The 18937-nt window shown below is 45.8% G+C and overlaps 1 protein-coding gene across 1 annotated transcript in view; it reads left to right on the top strand.

Annotated features, from left to right (window-relative positions):
* LOC145539560 (uncharacterized) overlaps positions 1-13512 on the top strand; it is a 139730-nt gene extending 126218 nt beyond the window's left edge. The window contains exons 7-10 of the mRNA XM_081573633.1: positions 6349-6472; positions 6752-6938; positions 7631-7785; positions 12449-13512. Coding sequence (XP_081429759.1) covers positions 6349-6472; positions 6752-6938; positions 7631-7785; positions 12449-12506 — 524 coding nt within the window. The 3' untranslated portion in view covers positions 12507-13512. The remainder of the gene's footprint in view (positions 1-6348; positions 6473-6751; positions 6939-7630; positions 7786-12448) is intronic.
* The last annotated feature ends 5425 nt before the right edge of the window (positions 13513-18937 follow it).

Below are 18937 nucleotides of genomic sequence, written 5' to 3'. Positions count from 1 at the left end.
ATTGATAAGAGGCCAGAAAGCAAACTAGATGGGGAGCAACAAACTCACTAATAAGTATACCAAAAAAGAAGAGTATTTCTTTCTTTGGCAGATCCTGTAGGGTTGCTGCACACTATGGATGCCTTTGGACTTAGGTCACAGGTTCCTCAAGGCAGCCCTGTCTGGATTACTCTCCCTTCCAGGTTCTGGTGACCATTCCATACTCCCACTTTCAGAGTCTGCACTGTCTCTATGGCGGCCCTGCACCTGTGCATGATATTTGATGTTCGAATGGTCCATTGGAATGGTCCATTCAAATCATCTTAATTTGAGTGTTCCATATCTTGGCTGCTGGGATCTTGACTGATAGAACACAAGATCTTTTTTGTAAAAACAAAACACAGGCTCTGACACTGGCTAGAGTCTGGGGAGCAGGTGAAGGTGGTGGAAGCAGAGCCAGGGGGCCCTAAATTTCCCATTAATGTGTGATCTCATGCCACCACTTATTGGAGTTGGCTCCCAGTCTTCTTCCAAAGCCTTGGCTCAGGCTTGGAGCCCAATTCCTTCCTAGGTTCCCTAACAAGGCTAGTGGTTTTTAAATTAGTCAATACAAAGGGACATTAGCAGGAAAACAGGCAGACACAAGAGACCTGAACTACGGCAGTTGACACAGAGCAGGTTAGTGGAGCCCAAAACAGCCATCACCTGTGTGCGACTCAGTATGCCAGCTGCCACAGTCACAGCTACCACTTAACAGCTGCCACTTGGGCCCTTGAAGTTAGTCTGGCCATCTTTGTTGTTGTTCAATTGCTAAGTTGTGTCCAACTCTTTGTGACCCCACGGACTGCAGCACACCAGGCTTCTCTGTCCTTCACTATCTCCCAGAGTTTGCTCACATTCATGTCCATTGGGTTGGTGATGCTATCTAACCATCTCATCCTCTAACCATCTCATCCTCTGCCACCCTCTTCTCCTTTTGCCTTCAGTCAGGTATCAGGATCCCAGTATCAGGATCTTTTCCAATGACCTGGCCTTCTTACATTATTTCATCTTTTTCTCTGCCAACACTATGACTGAAATACCTCTTTTTCCATTTTTTATACAGGATGAAACTTAATTTCAACAAAATCAAGTAGCTTGCCCAAGGTCATCTCACTTATAACTGGCAAGCGCAGATTCAGACCCAGGTCTGAGTCTGAATTCCAGTACACTTTATTGCTGCCTTCCTCACTAATCTTGGGTTGTAAACATTCAGACCTTGTCTGGGGGAATCCAAGAACCACAAAGATCTACTTCCTGACAGCCCCCCAAATGCCTTGATGAAGCCCAGGAAACCCAGACCCTCCTGAGCAGAGAGAAAGCAGCTGGCTAGGCCATCTGTCCACCTGGCCCTCCGTTGCCCCTCCTGTACCCCACAGTGCAGTGGAGCTCGGAGAACCCACCTCACTGGGCAGGGTGCTCATCCTCAGCACGTGGAGCCCCTCTGTGTACTGGTTTTTTGGAGGAGTGTTGAGAACACGTGTCAGACTGCCCAGGTCTTCAAAATGCCTTCTGAAGGGTGTCCCAGCAACAGTACTGGTCCCTGGCCTCCTGTTTCACCTGGAGAACAAGGCTGACCTCATCTCATGGGCCTCCTCACTCATCCTGCAAATGCCCAACTGCATGCTCTGGAATTATTCTTGGCTTGTATAAACCATTGTTGTTGTGTTAGTCACTCAGTTGTGTCTGACTCTTTGTGACCCCATGGACTGTAGCCTGCCATGCTCCTCTGTCCATGAAATTGTCCAGTCTAGCCTACTGAACGGAGAAGGCAATGGCACCCCACTCCAGTACTCTTGCCTGGAAAATCCCATGGACGGAGGAGCCTGGTAGGCTACAGTCCATGGGATCGCTGAGAGTGGACACGACTGAGCGACTTCACTTTCACTTTTCCCTTTCATGCACTGGAGAAGGAAATGGCAACCCACTCCAGTGTTCTTGCCTGGAGAATCCCAGGGATGGCGGAGCCTGGTGGGCTGCCGTCTATGGGGTCTCACAGAGTCGGACACGACTGAAGCGACTTAGCAGCAGCAGCAGCAGCAGCAGCAGCAGCAGCCTACTGAAGTGGGTTGCCATTTCCTACTCCAGGGTATCTCCCTGACCTGGGAATTGGACCCAGGTCTTCCGTGGCTTCCCTTGTGGCTCAGACGGTAGAGTCTGCCTGCAATGTGGGAGACTCGGGTTTGATCCCTGGGTCAGGAAGATCCCCTGGAGAAGGAAATGGCAACCCACCCCAGTACTCTTGCCTGGAAAATCCCATGGATGGAGGAGCCTTGCAATCCACGGGGTTACAAAGAGCTGGACACGACTGAGCAACTTCACTTCACTTCACTTCTGCATTGCAGGCAGGTTGTTTATAGGAAGTGCTTCTTTTAAAGGTATAAATCATTATGTAGAGTTTATGAACGTGTTAGTCCCTCAGTATCCCAAAGAAAGGCAATGCCAAAGAATGTTCAAACTACCGCACAATTGCAGTCATATCACACGCTAGCAAAGTAATGCTCAAAATTCTCCAAGCCAGGCCTCAACAGTACGTGAACCGTGAACTTCCAGACGTTCAAACTGGATTTAGAAAAGCCAGAGGAACCAGAGATCAAATCGCCAACATCCGTTGGATCATCAAAAAAGCAAGAGTTCCAGAAAAACATCTACTAATGCTTTATTGTCTATGCCAAAGCTTTTGACTGTGTGGATCACAACAAACTGTGGAAAATTCTTAAAAAGATGTGAATACCAGACCACCTGACCTGACTCCTGAGAAATCTGTATGCAGGTCAGGAAGCAACAGTTAGAACTGTATATGGAACAACAGACTGGTTCCAAATTGGGAAAGGAGTACATCAAGGCTGTATATTGTCACCCTGCTTATTTAACTTATATGCAGAGTACATCATGTGAAATGCCGGGCTGGATGAAGCACAAGCTGGAATCAAGATTGCCAGGAGAAATATCAATAACCTCAGACATGCAGATGACACCACCCTTATGGCAGAGAGCAAAGAAGAACTAGAGAGCCTCTTGATGAAAGTGGAAGAGGAGAGTGAAAAAGTTGGCTTAAAACTCAACATTCAGAAAACTAAGATCATGGCGTCTGGTCCCATCACTTCATGGCAAATAGATGCGGAAACAATGGAAACAGTGACAGACTATTTTTGGGAGCTCCAAAATCACTACAGATGGTGACTGCAGCCATGAAAGTAAAAGACACTTGCTCCTTGGAAGAAAAGCTATGACCAACCTAGACAGCATATTAAAAACCAGAGACATTACTTTGCCAACAAAGGTCTGTCTAGTCAAAGCTATGGTTTTTCCAATAGTCATGTATGGATGTGAGAGTTGGACTATAAAGAAAGCTGTGTGCCAAAGAATTGATGCTTTTGAACTGTGGTTTTGGAGAAGACTCTTGAGAGTCTCTTGGACTGCAAGGAGATCCAACCAGTCAATCCTAAAGGAAATTGTCCTGAATATTCATTGGAAGGACTGATGTTGAAGCTGAAACTCCAATACTTTGGCCACCTGATGTGAAGAACTGATTCATTTGAAAAGACCCTGATGCTGGGAAAGATTGAAGGCAGGAGGAGAAGGGGATGACAGAGGATAAGATGGTTGGATGGCATCACCGAGTTCATGGACATGAGTTTGAGTAAGCTCCAGGAGGTGGTGATGGACAGGGAAGCCTGGCATGCTGCAGTCCATGGGGTCGCAAAGAGTCGGACATGACTGAGTGACTGAACTGAACTGAGTGTCTGACTCTTTGTGAGCCCATGGGCTATAGCCCATCAGGCTCCGCTGTTCATGGGATTTCCCAGGCAAGAATACTGGAGTGGGTTACCATGTCCTCCTCCAGGGGATCTTCCCGATCCAGGGATCAAGCCCACATCTCTTATGTCTCCTGTGTTGGCAGACATGTTCTTTACCACTAGCGCCACCTGGGTTATATATAAAATGACCACCCTTGTACATTGCCTGGATTTTAGAATCCTGGGTGAGCCCCTTCTTTCCCCACCGCCACCCTGGTCCCCTAGATCAGGGTGTCTCCAGAGCAGAAAGGTGAGATTCGGGCAGGGTAATTCTATGGGGATGTGTGTATGGGGGGAGAGGCTGTCCTGTGCATCCTATGTTTAGCAGCATCTCTGACCGGTAGCAGACTCCCCTGTCCCACACGAAATTCAAATACTTCTCCGGGCAGGTGGGGGCAAATTCACCCCAGTGCAAAACCTCTGCCCTGGAGGAAGCTACCCTTCTGACTGGTGATAGTCACTGCTTCGATGTGTAGGGTTGTAACACCCATGTGTGCATCCTTGAAATAGCATGGTTTTGTTTTGCTTGTGCTAAAATCTGGTCAAAATGGAATCATGCGTGTCCTGTTTTGTGTCTGTGTTTGTGAGGTTCGTCCCTGCTACTGCATGAGGTTGTTATCTCCTGTGCGTTTTCATAGTTGTGCAGCCTTCCGTCATGCGACCCTGCCACATGTGACTAGGACTGATGGCACTGGTGGCTGTTTGGATCTCAGGCAATGGTGCACTGTGCAGCCGGGAGTGGCCTGATGCAGTCCTCTTGGTGCACAGACCTGGGAGTGGAATTTTTCCTACAGTCCTGGGAATGGGCATCTCCAGTGGTTTTTGTGCAGTTCTATTAAACTAGCCTCTCACTGGCAAAGTGTGCACATTCCTGTTGCTCCACATCTTTACTAGCATTTGTGATGGCCAACTTTAACAGTTTTGTCAACTTATCGATGCATGTGTAGCTTCTCTATTATTCTGCACGCCCATTGGTCTGTACACCGTTAGGAGCCTCACCATCCTCCCGACACTATCCCGAGGGACCCAAGCTTCCCTCCATCCTAGTTCTTCCCACATGCATCGCATCTGCCTCATTTCCATCCCTCTCTCTCACTGGGGCCTGCAGGTCCCACCACAGCAGTGACGTGTCCTTCACCTCCGTGTGCCCCAGTCCCACCAGAAGTTTGTGTGTTGGGTGAATGAATGAACAGTTCTGGAGGATGGTCCATGTGTGTGGAAATGCTGCAGCCCAGTGTGGGTAAAGGACAGGCCAGGCAGGGCTCCTAACCCTTCACCCTGCCCTTTCTGGTGGATACTTGGCCCCAACTTCAGGAGACTTAAGAGACTCGGGTTTGATCCCTGGGTCAGGAAGATCCCCTGGAGGAGGAAATGGCAACCCACTCCAGTATTCTTGCCTGGAGAATCCCATGGACAGAGGAGCCTGGTGGGCTACCATCCATAGGGTTGCAGAGTCAGACGTGACTGAAACGACTTAGCACAGCACAGCACTCGGGGCTGAGAGAACAGAAGCAGAAGACCCTGCGTCCTCCTTCTTGTCATCATCCTTTACCCACCCCCATTCCAGATACACTTTGTTCTGAAAGCCACTTGGGGTCCCACAGGGAAGTGGTGGAGAGCCCCACCTCTACCTCAGGCACCTGCCCTGCTTCCCTGTGGTGACTGAATTTCTGGAAGGTCCTGGTTGGGGAGGGAAGGGAATAGTCTTGGTGGTGTGACTGGGGCAGTGTCAGCTGAGTTTGTCTGTTTCTCTGCTGCACGTGTGGGACAACAACAGTGAACAGATTCCCATCATAAGTGAGGGTGTCCAGTGCAGTGTGGGGAGGGCAGACAAATGGGCATTGGGGATACAGAAGCTGGCAAAGCTGATGGCTTGGACTCCTTGAGAGTGTGAAAACTTATAAGTGGAGGTGAATGAGAGCCTTCCCTCAAATGGAACACTTTGGGGGACTGCCAGTAGGCCAGCCTGGCATGGTGGAGGGCATAGTGAACAGGTGGAAGTGGTAACTAGCCTGCTGTGTGCCCACTGGGGGCCTGGCTCCATCCTCGGTGCTTTGCTGTTATCATCTTCTTTTCCTGTCTTAAAGACGAGCTCGGGTTAGCATCTTCCCATTGTATAGATGAGGACTCTGAAGCTGAGACAGAAGCACCTTGTCCACAATCTCTGCTTCCACAGCAGAGCACACGCTCCAGCCAGGGCTGTAGGATGGACCCAGGAGCCTCTCACTGCATCACACACTCCACGAAAGTCAAAGTCACAGCAAACCCAAGGTGGATTGAGCCCAGCGGGCAGGACCCAGAGCAGAAAATGACTTCAGCCTCCACGAACCCAAGGAGCTTCTCCAGTGGGTGGGGACGAAGGAGACATGAGAGCAGAGGACAGCAGGGGTTAGAAGGGCAGGAGAGCCCTTTAGAGAGGAAGAGATTCCACTGCAGTGGGGGTGGCTATGGTTGCAGGAGGGAGGCCTTAGGAATTTCAAGATAAAAGGCCATTTTGGTTACCAAAATTAACTGTCCACTCTCTTTTCAGAATACCTCCCAGCATGGACTTTCAAAGCTTTTACAGTTCGAAGTGCTTTCACCCAGGTGACCCCTGTAAAGTCTCCCAAGGGATTAAGTTTGCCAAATAAAATACAGGAATGTTTGAATTTCAGGTACACATCAAATAATTTTTTTTAGTGTTAGTATGTCTCAAGTATTGCATGGGACATGCTTGTACTGAAAGATTATATGTTCATTATCTGAAATTCACGTTGATCTGGGTATCCTGGATTTGCATTTGCTAAACCTGGTAGCCCTATTGAGGTGGCCTGAGCAGGTATCACACCCATTTTATTCACAAAAGAAGGTGGCACAGAGAAGTTGCGTGGGGCACAGCTGGCATTTGCACCATGCACACTGATTCTAAGCCCAGGCCTTTCCCTTCCACACAGCTGCCACCTCGGGGAGCTAACTGCCAAGTGGAGTTGCAACCTGACATCTGGGGCATATGTCAAACCACAACAGAGCCTGTCTCCCCTTCATCAAGTACGGAGCGGGGAGCTGCCAGAGCCCTTGGAGGGAGGGACAGCTCTCACTTCAAAGGCCTCCTCACTGAGAACTCCAGCCACCGCCTTCCAGGTTTGCTTTTGGCTTCATTTCTTGGACTCACTGGGCTCCAGGGACTGAGGCTTTACTTCTCTGCAGTGAGAAGATACTGCTGCTTTTTTCCACTGGAAAACATAAATACCACCTTCACTAAATGGTGCATTGCACTTTTCCAGATTATTTTACATCTACTGATTAATCCCCACGATGACCCCATGAAGTGCCTTTGTGTGCTGTCGTCCCCATATTACAGATGGGAAAATTGAGCACAGGGCTTTTAGGGGGCTGTCCCGTGCACACAGAGGCTTCTCTGCCTCTTTTCTGGTCTTGCCTGCCTCCCTTGGGGAGGCAAAGTCACATGACACAGGGAGTTGCTCCCAGAGCTCAGAACCTAAATCCCACTAAGCCAGAACCCAACTAACCAAGTCTTCCATTGTCCTGAGTCTGCCACCTTCCTCTGTCTTCTCCATGAAGGAGACAGGCCCAGGATGCTCAGAAAGAAACTGAGATTTGAGGTTTCCTCCACGGAGGTAGCTCTCAAATATATCCTCAGGCCAGCCCAGCCCCTCCTCCTGTGGTCAGAGTTGCTGGGGTTCAGAGTTCACATTCAAGGGACATTTCACCCAAAGCCACCAACAATGATGGGAATGCTGGTCTTTCAGAAAAATTACCAGCCATGGGCTGGGAAAGGCAAGCGATTTCAGGTGCCTCCTTTGCCTCCTCAGGGGGGAGAGCCCACTGCCCCAGACCTCTGGCCAGCCAAGGTCTTGTGGCCAACAGTTCCAAGGCTTGGTGATAAGGTTGCTGCGGAGGAGATACCGAGGAGGGCTGTCCCGCCACACTGTGAAGGAGGGGTCAGTGGCTGCAGCGCCTTCTTCTGGTAGGTGGAAGAAGAGGGGAAGCCCAGGGGTGTTGGCACATCACGTGGCCCTGTGGTTTGTATGGCTTTCCCTCAGGGCAGAAATAGCCCAATTTCATCAAGTGTGTGTGTGTGTGTGTGTGTGTGTGTGTGTGTGTGTGTGTGTGTGTGTGTGTGTGTGTGTGTGTGTGTATTGGGGTGCACTGCCATGGGTTCCATAACCAGCCTGTCTCCTTGAGACAACCCAGACAGGCCTCAGCTGGGCTCCCTGCCTCGCTGGGAAGCAGGGCTGAAGCCTTAGAGATATTGTCCATGAGTCAGTGCAGATGGGAACGTGTGGGTGAACCTGGGTCATCTGTCAAGGGCTGCCTGCCGCGGCCTGGCCAGTCCTGTCCCCCAGAGACAGAGAAGCCCAGCAAGCGTCGACTCTCAAGCCCGTTTCCATAGTCAGGAAAGGTTAGAGGAGGGACAGTGTTTCCAAAATCACAATTAAGCAAAAAGTAAAAGCACACCGATCACCATAGCCTCCAGGCCGCCATCCCATCCCTCGCTCCACTGCTGTCAGACGGCTCTTTCCAAGGGCTGCCCTTCGTGGGTAGAAGTTCTCTGATGGTTCAGATTCAGCAGCCAGGCACTCGGGCCCCATCTCAGGCTCTGCCCTCCCCTTCCAGCCTGTGGACCAGGCCCCACTCACTGTACACTTTGCAATCCCCCTGCTCCTGGGAACTCACCCCCAGCCCCTTCATCCTGACTGCTTGGCTCAAGACCCACCTCTCCTTTCCACCCTCCTGTGGCCTCCCTGGCCCTCAGCTGCCCTCACCAGCCATTTTGTTCGCGTCTCGGGGCTGTCCAAATTCGTTACTGCTTTGTGATAACCACATCACATAGGTGCCTGGAGTTCCCCAGCGGACAAAGCAGTCCAGGAGACGCACTCACTCCTCACTGCAGCCCTCCAGCACAGGGCTTCCTCTCCCCACTCTGCACATGAGCCTCAGAGGAGTCGTCATGCTGACTGATTCTAAATGACCCGCTTTGTGGAGGTTGCACTTGCTTCCAGGGCTGACGTTCCCCAACCCCCGCTCTCTCTGTTAATCCACATTGAAAGCTCCACAGCCAAGCCTTGTGGGCGGAAGTAGGGTTCCTTGATGCCAGGTGGGAGAAGGTGGCCCTCTGGCTCCCCAGAACAGACCCTTTTAGAAAAGCAAGTCTCCCCAAAGACAGGGTTGCAGAGATTAATCACCAAGCCTCCAGAATTAGAAAGAGGGTTCTTACGCCTGGATGTGGACTTTGGGCATTTAGGAAGTAGACGTGTCTCTGGCTTTTTCAGAACCGCTGCTCCTGTCTGTTCCCACTGTCTCCTCCATCCTCAGAGACCTCATGTCTCTGCGGTAAGGAGGGAGGGTGGCGATTCTCTCTGCCTGCAGGGCCGGTGGAAAAGGAACAAAGAAGCTGCATGAAAAGGAAAGACATGAGCTATATCATTCCGAGAGAAGCAAAACAGGGAGAGGGGCCGCCCTGGCTTCCCGGAGGACCATGTGGGAAAGGATCCTCCAGGGCTGTGCCGCCCGGGAAGACCAATCGCCCGGGGCCTGGATCCCGACAGCAGTCCCACAGCGCCACCTAGTGTCGTCCTCGGATAACATGCATCCCGTCATCCTGCAGAGCTGGGCCCTGGACCGGAACCCAGAGCACCTCCTACCGGCCAGATGAAAATATGGATATCCACAAATGAAGAGCGCTAGAAATGGCATCGGAGAAGGCAATGGCATCCCACTCTAGCACTCTTGCCTGGAAAATCCCATGGACGGAGGAGCCTGGTAGGCTTCAGTCCATGGGCTCGCGAAGAGTCAGACACGACTGAGCGACTTCACTTTCACTTTTCACTTAAATGTATTGGAGAAGGAAATGGCAACCCACTCCAGTGTTCTTGCCTGGAGAATCCCAGGGACGGAGGAGCCCGGTAGGCTCCCGTCTCTGGGGTCGCACAGAGTCGGACACGACTGAAGCCACTTAGCAGCAGCAGCAGCAGCAGAAATGGGGTGTATGGGTATATGTGTATGTATCTATATATTCTTACTACTTAAATATATTTAAAAGGTAATTGTTGGGAATGAAAAACGGTATAGCCACCCTAAGAGAGTTTGGTAGTTTGTTATTAAACTAAATATATTCTCACCATACTATCCAGCCATCATGTTCCTAAGTATTTACCTAAGTAGTTGAAGCTTATGTCCACACAGAAATGTGGATATCCTTGATTGGAAGCAATTAACATGTCTTTGAATAGGTGAATGGATAAACAAAACTATGGTGCATCCATGCAATAGAATTATTTTTCAGTGGCAAGAAATGAGCTATCAAACCACAAAAAGACATGGAGGGGTGTTAAATGAATATTACTAAGTGAAAGAAGCCAGTCTAAAAAGGCTACATACTCTATGATTCTGACTATGGGACACTGTGAAAAACACGTTGTTAAGGGTTAGGGGGAGGAGGAGGAGATGTGGAGCACAGAACATTTTTGTCAGTGAAACTATTCTAAACGATGCTGTAATGGTGGATGTCTAACGTGCATTTGTCAAAACCCATAGAATTTTCAGCTCAAAGTGTGAGCCTTAAAGTAAACTATGAGCATTAGCTTTTAAAAAATATATCAAGATTGGTTCAATGGTAACATATGGTAATAATAGGGGGAACTGGTGGTGGGAGTCCAGAGAGGGTATATGGGAATTCTGTACTTTCTAGTACAGTTTTTCTATAAACCTAAAAATGCTTTCAAAACCAAAGTATTAAAATTTAAAGAAAAATAGTAACCATACATTGTAGGGTATAAAAATATATATGTAAACTATATGTATACATGGAACAACAGACTGGTTCCAAATAGGAAAAGGAGTACGTCCAGGCTGTATTTGTCACCCTGCTTATTTAACTTATATGCAGAGTACATCATGAGAAACGCTGGGCTGGAGGAAGCACAAGCTGGAATCAAGATTGCCAGCAGAAATATCAATCACCTCAGATATGCAGATGACACCACCCTTATGGCAGAAAGTGAAGAAGAACTAAAGAGCCTCTTGATGAAAGTGAAAGAGGAGAGTGAAAAAGTTGGCTTAAAGCTCAACATTCAGAAAACTAAGATCATGGCATCCGGTCCCATCACTTCATGGCAAATTGGGGGCTCCAAAATCACTGCAGATGATGACTGCAGCCATGAAATTAAAAGACACTTACTCCTTGGAAGGAAAGTTATGACCAACCTAGACAGCATATTAAAAAGCAGAGACATTACTTTGTCAACAAAGGTCCATCTAGTCAAGGCTATGGTTTTTCCAGTGGCCATGTATGGATGTGAGAGTTGGACAGTGAAGAAAGCTGAGCGCCTAAAGAACTGATGCTTTTGAACTGTGGTGTTGGAGAAGACTCTTGAGAGTCCCTTGGACTGCAAGGAGATCCAACCAGTCCATCCTAAAGGAGATCAGTCCTGGGTGTTCATTGGAAGGACTGATGTTGAAGCTGAAACTCCAATATTTTGGCCACCTGATGCCAAGAGCTGACTCATGTGAAAAAACCCTGATGTTGGGAAAGATTGAAGGCAGGAGGAGAAGGGGACAACAGAGGATGAGATGGCTGGATGGCATCACCAACTCGATGGACATGAGTTTGGGTAAACTCCAGGAGTTGGTGATGGACAGGGAGGCCTGGGGTGCTGTGGTTCATGGGGTCGCAAAGAGTCGGACACGATTGAGTGACTGAACTGAACTGAACTGATATGTAAAATATATACTAGGATAGCATAAATACTGGAGGGGAGAAAACAAATATATTTTGAGGTAACATCACATGAATGTGCTATGTAATAGATATATACTATCCTAAAACAATTACTAAAATAAAAATATGATAAGCCAACAAGGGATATAAAGTGGATCATTAAAAAATAATTACTTTGGAAAAAACAGAAAAGAAAGAGATCATGCACAGTTTAGACAAATAAAACCTAACAGATTTCTGGTCTAGTGTGTGAGGAGTTTGGAAGTCACTACTCTATCCTAACAATTAAAAGGCTGAACAAACTGAAAATCAACAGATCTTCTTAGGTATGTTGGAGAAGTGAGGTTACAGGGCAAACTGCTAACCCCAAATTGGAGAGACAAGTGGATACATAGAATCACAGCTTCTGTAGGAACCAGCACAGAAGTCAGAAAAATAGCTGGAGGTTCAGTATGGACAAGAATGAGGGTTAAAAGCTCTAGTTGGACAGAATCATAGGGTGACCTTCAGACTTCTGTGAGTTTTACCTCCAGCAGTTGGACCAGGTTCTTGTTCTAAGTCCAAGCTCATACTGCTCACCATAAATCAAGAGACGAGGTGTTGGGACAAGGAATAGTGACTTTTTCAGGAAATCCAGCAGATTGAGAAGGTGGTAGACTCATGCCCCACTGAACCATCTTACCTGAGTTAGAATTCAGGTTTCTTTTGTACTAAAATGAGAGGGGTGTGTCTGGTTGTTGCAGACTCCTTGATGCCAGCCAGACTCAGAGAGGATGTGATAATACTTTGTTCTTGCAGATGTCCACATAGATGTTCATGGTGTTCATGTAAACTTCCAAGGAGGAAAATGTTATTCTCAGACCTGCAACTTTTTATCTCTGTATGAATGAGAAGTGTTATTCTTTTAAAGGTCAATCCTGGAAGGTGGAGCCTTGAGAAGGGACTATCCTATGCGTTTCAGGCTGTAATCAACATTCCTTTACAAAGGTGCAGAACCAGCAGACTAAGCCCAGGCAAGAGAGCACAAAGGTAGGCATTAACAAAATAGATCTGATATGGAGTCAGGTTTGTTCTTCTTTGTTACATTCTCACAATAAATATCAGGGAAAAATCCCCACCTGCTTCCTTCAGGGGTATGGGGAAAGTAACCATTTTGAAATCTACCAGAACGCTGTGTTCTTTAGTTTTTTAAATTTAATTCATTGGTTTATTTATGGTTGCACTGGGTCTTCATTCCTGCACTTGGCCTTTCTGTGGTGAGCAGGAGCTACCCTCTAGTTGTAGTGCATGAGCTTCGCATTGTGGTGGCTCCTTTTGTTGCTGGGCATGGGTTCTAGGGCAGTGGACTGCGATTGTTGTGACGCATGGGCTTAGTTGCCCTGGGCCCCCTCTGTTGGCAGACAGATTCTTAACCACTGAACCACTAGGGAAGTCCCACTGTTTTCATTATGAGGCCTGAGCTCAAGAGAAACTGTTTTATCAGAACCTAACCTGCTAGGGTTTTTTTTTATCAGAGCCTAGATGATCTGGGGGAAGGAAAATGCGGAACTCCACTTCTTGCTAGCCATCCTGCCACACCTAAGGGTGTAGAGGAGAAACTGATAAGTACATGTAAAGTTCACAGAGGCACAGGCTCACTTAGAGACCAATCCCTAATCACAGGACTCTAGAACTCTTCCTCTCCCTCCACACCTCACCACCACATTACTAAAGGCCTATTCACAACAATTCATTTTACTCAGTATATTATGTCTATCAAGAAAAAATGACAAAACATGCTAAAGAGGAAAAAAGTTTGATGAGCCAATACAAGCATCAGAACCAGAATCAGATATAGCAGAAATGTTGGAATTATTAGAAGAGGAATTTAAAACAACGATTAACATGTTGAGGCCTCTGATGGATAAGTAGGCAGCATGAAAGAATAGATGGGCAATGTTGGAAGAGAGATGGAAATTCTAAGAAAAAATCAAAAAGAAATACCAGAGATAAAAAATCTGTGTCAAAAATGAAGAATGCCTTTGATGACTAAGTAGACTGGATTTATCATGGCTGAGGAAAGAGTCTCTACACTTGAGAATATGTCAATAGAAACTTGCAGAATGGAAAAGTAAGGAGAAAAGAGACTGAAAAAAAAAAAAACCAGAACAGACCATCCAAGAACTATGGAGAAACTACAAAGCATGTAACATATGTGTCACAGGAATACCAGAAGGACAAGAAAAAGAAAGGATACAAGAAATATGTGAAGCAATAATGACTAAGCGATTCTCCCAAATTAATGTCAGACCCCAAACCACAGACCCAAGAAGCTCATAAAACACCAAGCAGGATAAATTCCAACAATTAACACTGAAGTATTTCATATACAAACTGCAGAAACTGAAGATAAAGTCTTGAATGAAGCCAGAGGAAAAACATCCTACCAATGGAAAAGCAAAGATAAGAATCACAGCAGACTTCTCCTCAGAAACCATGCAAACCAACAAACAAAGAGTACAGTGACATATTTGTGTTAAGAGGAAAAGAAAAATGCATAAATCTAGAATTTTGTACCCTGAAAAATTATCCTTCAAAAATGAAGGCAAATAAGGACCTTTTCAGAAAAACAAAAATTAAGGGTATTCGTTGCCAGTAGACTTGCTTTGCAAGGAATGTTAAAAGAAGTTCTTTAGAGAAGTAAAATGAATTAGGTCAGAAGCTTAGATCTACATAAAGAAAGGAAGAGCATTGGAGAAAGAGTAAGTGAAGATAAAAGAAAATCTTTCCTTTTTCTTATTCTTAATTGATCTAACAGATAGCAGTTTGTTCAAAATAAAGCAACAATATAGTAGATTATATATGATTATGGAGTTATTTATGTATACTTAATGTATAAGTGAAGTGAATGATGGCTGTGATACAAAGGATGGGAAGAAGTACCTTTGTTAATCTAATGTACTCACACTACCCATGAAGTTGTGTGGTGTTATTTTAAAGTGGATTTAGATTAGTTGTAACTATATATTGCAAACTCAAAGGCAGCCACTAGAAAAAGAAATATAACTTGTACGCTTAGAAAGAAAATGGAAACATATAAAATGTTCAATTAAAACCATTAAAGGCAGAAAAAGACTGGAAGGCAAAAATAGACACAAAGAACAAGGGCAACAAATAGAAAATAGGGCAAGGGTGGGATGATTTGGGAGAATGGCACTGAAGCATGTAAATTATCATATGTGAAACGAATCGCCGGTCCAGGTTCGATGCATGATACAGGGTGCTTGGGGCTGGTGCACCGGGATGACCCGGAGGGATGGGATGGGGAGGGAGGTGGAAGGGGGATTCTGAAAGGGGAGATGTAAAATGGCACAATTACCTAGAAAACAGTTTGAGTGTTTCTTAAATATACACCTATCATATGATTCAACCATCCCACTCCTAGATACTTTCCCAAGAGAAATATTAATGTATGTCCAAAGACTTGTACATAAATGTTCATAGGCATTTTATTTGTAATAGTCAGAGAAAAACAACCCCAAAGTTCCTAAACAGGTGAATGGATAGCAAATTGTGGTACATCCATATAATGGAATATTATTCAACAATAAAAAGGAATAAGCTGACATGATAACATGGATGAAGCTTAAAATAATTATGCTGAATGCAAATATCCAAAAAAAGAATTCATGCTTATGATTATAATCTGGAGATTATAGAACTCTAGAAAATGCAAACCAGTCTGTAGAGAAAGAAAGCATGGTTGCCTGGGGGAATGTGTTGTACAGGAAGAAGGGGAGGAAGAAATGGGCTGATGGACATGTTCATTATCTTGATTGTGGTGATGGTTATGTGGCGTGTACATGCATAGGTTAAAACTTATCAGATCATAAGCTTATTTGTGTGCAGTTGATTGTACACCAATTATTCCTGAATAAGCCTGTTTAATTGTTTATTTTTTAAAAACAACAGGGCAACTCCACTGGAAATTGTTAAGGTCAGGGATATGTGTATTCTTTTCTCATAGGCTCCATGGAGCCTATGCCAGGCCTGGGTGTGCAGAAAGTAGTTGACAACCATTTAATTACTTTCCTCTCTGCAAGATGTACCAGCATAGAAAAAAACTTGTTGAGCGGGGATTGTTACTTGTGCCACTTGGCTGATAGGGAAATTGTGATTTACTGATGTAGCCAAAGTCACAGTGGGTGAGGGGAATTGGTGTGGTCACTCATTTCTTTGGACTGCTAGTTCATTTACATCTGAAATGTTTGCAGCCCTGGGTGGGTTTCAAAAAGACAAAACAAATGCCACACAGCCAGGAAACAAAATGGCAAGAGGCAAGAATGATGATGATGGTGGCGGTGATGATAGTCATAGCAGTAATATTATCTACCACTTGCTGGGCACTGACTATGTGCCAGGGCTGTATTGTTCCATGGCTGTTAACTCTCTCCCTGGGCCTGTGAGGAAGTTGTTCTCATCCCAACTTGGAGAGGAGGAAGCTAAGGTGGTGAACGGCAAGGGCTCATAGAGCTAATAAATTGTAGAGTTAGAATTTGAACCTATATCTGTCTCATTCCAAATCTCTAACCATTAAACCACCCAATTTCCAAGCCAGCATAGATGTTTGAATACATGTATGAATTCCAGTTGAGCTATTTCAAATCCTAAAAGATGGTGCTGTGCAAGTGCTGCACTCAATATGCCAGCAAATTTGGAAAACTCAGCAGTGGCCACAAGGACTGGAAAAGGTAAGTTTTCATTCCAATCCCAAAGAAAGGCAATGCCAAAGAATGTTCAAACACATTTCAGTCATCTCACACACTAGCAAGATAATGCTCAAAATTTTCCAAGCCAGGCTTCGACAGTATGTGAACTGTGAACTTCTAGATGTTCAAGGTGGATTTAGAAAAGCCAGAGGAACCAGAGATCAAATTGTCAACATCTGTTGAATCATCGAAAAAGCAAGAGAGTTCCAGAAAAACATCTACTTTTGCTTTATTAACTATGCCAAAGCCTTTGACTGTGTGGATCACAACAAACTATGGAAAATTCTTAAAGAGATGGGAATACCAGACCACCTGACTTGACTCCTGAGAAATCTGTATGCAAGTCAAGAAGCAACAGTTAGAACTGGACGTGGAACAACAGACTGGTTCCAAATTGGGAAAGGAGTACATCAAGGCTGTATATTGTCACCCTGCTTATTTAACTTCTATGCAGAGTACATCATGGGAAACGCTGAGCTGGAAGAAACACAAGCTGGAATCAAGATTGCCGGGAGAAATATCAATAACCTCAGATACACAGATGACACCACCCTTATGGCAAAAAGTGAAGAGGAACTAAAGATCCTTTTGATGAAATAGAAGAGTGAAAAAGTTGGCTTAAAACTCAACATTCAGAAAACTAAGATCATGGCATCCGGTCCCATCACTTCATGGCAAATAGATGTGGAAACAATGGAAACAGTGACAGACTTTATTTTGGGGGGCTCCAAAATCACTTCATATGGTGACTGCAGCCATGAAAGTAAAAGACAATTGCTCCTTGGAAGAAAAGCTATGACCAACCTAGACAGCATATTAAAAAGAAGAGATGTTACTTTGCCAACAAAGGTCTGTATAGTCAAAGCTATGGTTTTTCCAGTGGTCATGTATGGATATGAGAGTTGGATTATGAAGAAAGCTGAGCGCCAAAGAATTGATGCTTTTGAACTGTGGTGTTGGAGAGGACTCTTGAGAGCCTCTTGGACTGCAAGGACATCAAACCAGTCAATCCTAAAGGAAATGAGTCCTGAATATTCACTGAAAGGACTGATGTTGAAGCTGAAACTCCAATACTTTAGCCACCTGATGTGAAGAACTGACTCATTGGAAAAGACCCTGATGCTGGGAAGGATTGAAGGTGGGAGGAGAAGGGGATGACAGATGATGAGGTGGTTGGATGGCATCACCGACTCAATGGACATGAGTTTGAGTAAGCTCCAGGAGTTGGTGATGGACAGGGAAGCCTGGCATGCTACAGTCCATGGGGTCACAAAAAGTTGGACAAGGCTGAGAAACTGAACTGAACTGAACTGAATGTGCATCAGTGCATACACAAGGCCACACAAATGCACACAGGTGTTCAAAATAACATATACATTCATGCATGTACACACACATTTGAACACGCACTTTCACACCAATTGGACACCCTGACATACACATATGCACAAACACATGTCCCCTGAAGACAAACAAACATGCATATAAACATTTGTGTAACACATATAGCCAAACACACACATGCTGCATGCTCACATACACACAGGCACACACTTAGGGCATCCTAAGACCTTACATTCTGCCCTGTCTGGCTTTCCATTAGTAGCGGCCAGTGCTTCTCCCATTCTGGGCCCCAAGCATCTTGAGGACACTGTAGTCCTGAGTCTGAAGTGAAACAATGCTCAGGTCCTGATCTGGGAACTGCATGCAAGTCAGGGCAATCAGATGCATCACTTTTCTCATGAAAGAAATTTCTGATGGGCTTATTAACCTTTGAAAATATCAGCTCTCTGTCCGAAAGATTTCCTGAGTCCAGATCAAACTGAAAAATAACCTTGTGACAGACCACCCGGTTCTGAGCTGATGGGAATTACTTTCAACCCAGGCCAGCATATCCCTCAGACAAAATGTTCCACATACCAAATCTGACAGCAACCAGCTCTCATGAGTAGGGGAGCCAAGTGTCTGCTATCATAGATCATATCCACCGTGGCTGTGACAGGCGGTGATGCTCTGGGCCTGCATCATGGTGGGGGCTCCAGAATGGCAGGAAAGAGCTGGCCTAAGTGCCTTTGATATCCATGTCCTTGTGCTATAGGACAGAGAGTCTGTCTGTCATCACAGACAGATATAGCCTTGGCTTTGGGCAATCATTTTCTGTTTTGAGTGTTCAGTTTGGGGTATAATTGTATTTCAGTAGGTGCTGTCGGAAGAAAAGAGACAGAGTGTCATGTGGAAAATTGAGGATAAACAGATAATTCCAGAGTTGGAAGAAGTGACTCATTCACCCCATCATCTTGTGGGGGAGGACAGTCTCCCCGCCTGCTCTCTTTTGGGCCATGTTCAGTCTTTATTATTTCTGCAACTCTCAAGTGTTTTTTTCCTCACCCTACTAAACACATGTGAAACAGAGCTTTTCCATTGTAACAGCTGCCAGGACCACAAAGTTTATAGCCTTGTCTCTAAATCGGGTGGCCCTAGGCAAGACCCTTAACTCTGCAGAATCTCAGCTTATGTGTAGAAAATGGGAATATCAGTATCTGCCTTGTCTACTTCATCAGTCTGCCATGAAGACACACAGGACTAATGAGAATTCTGTGCTCTGAGTGAGTGGGAAGGTGGTTGTGCTTTGTCTGGTCTGATAACATCCT

The sequence above is a fragment of the Giraffa tippelskirchi genome, chromosome 2, assembly GCF_054371585.1.
Source record: "Giraffa tippelskirchi isolate mGirTip1 chromosome 2, T2T-mGirTip1v1.2.pri, whole genome shotgun sequence".
Taxonomy (NCBI): domain Eukaryota; kingdom Metazoa; phylum Chordata; class Mammalia; order Artiodactyla; family Giraffidae; genus Giraffa; species Giraffa tippelskirchi.
This window is presented reverse-complemented; position numbering and strand designations above follow the sequence as displayed.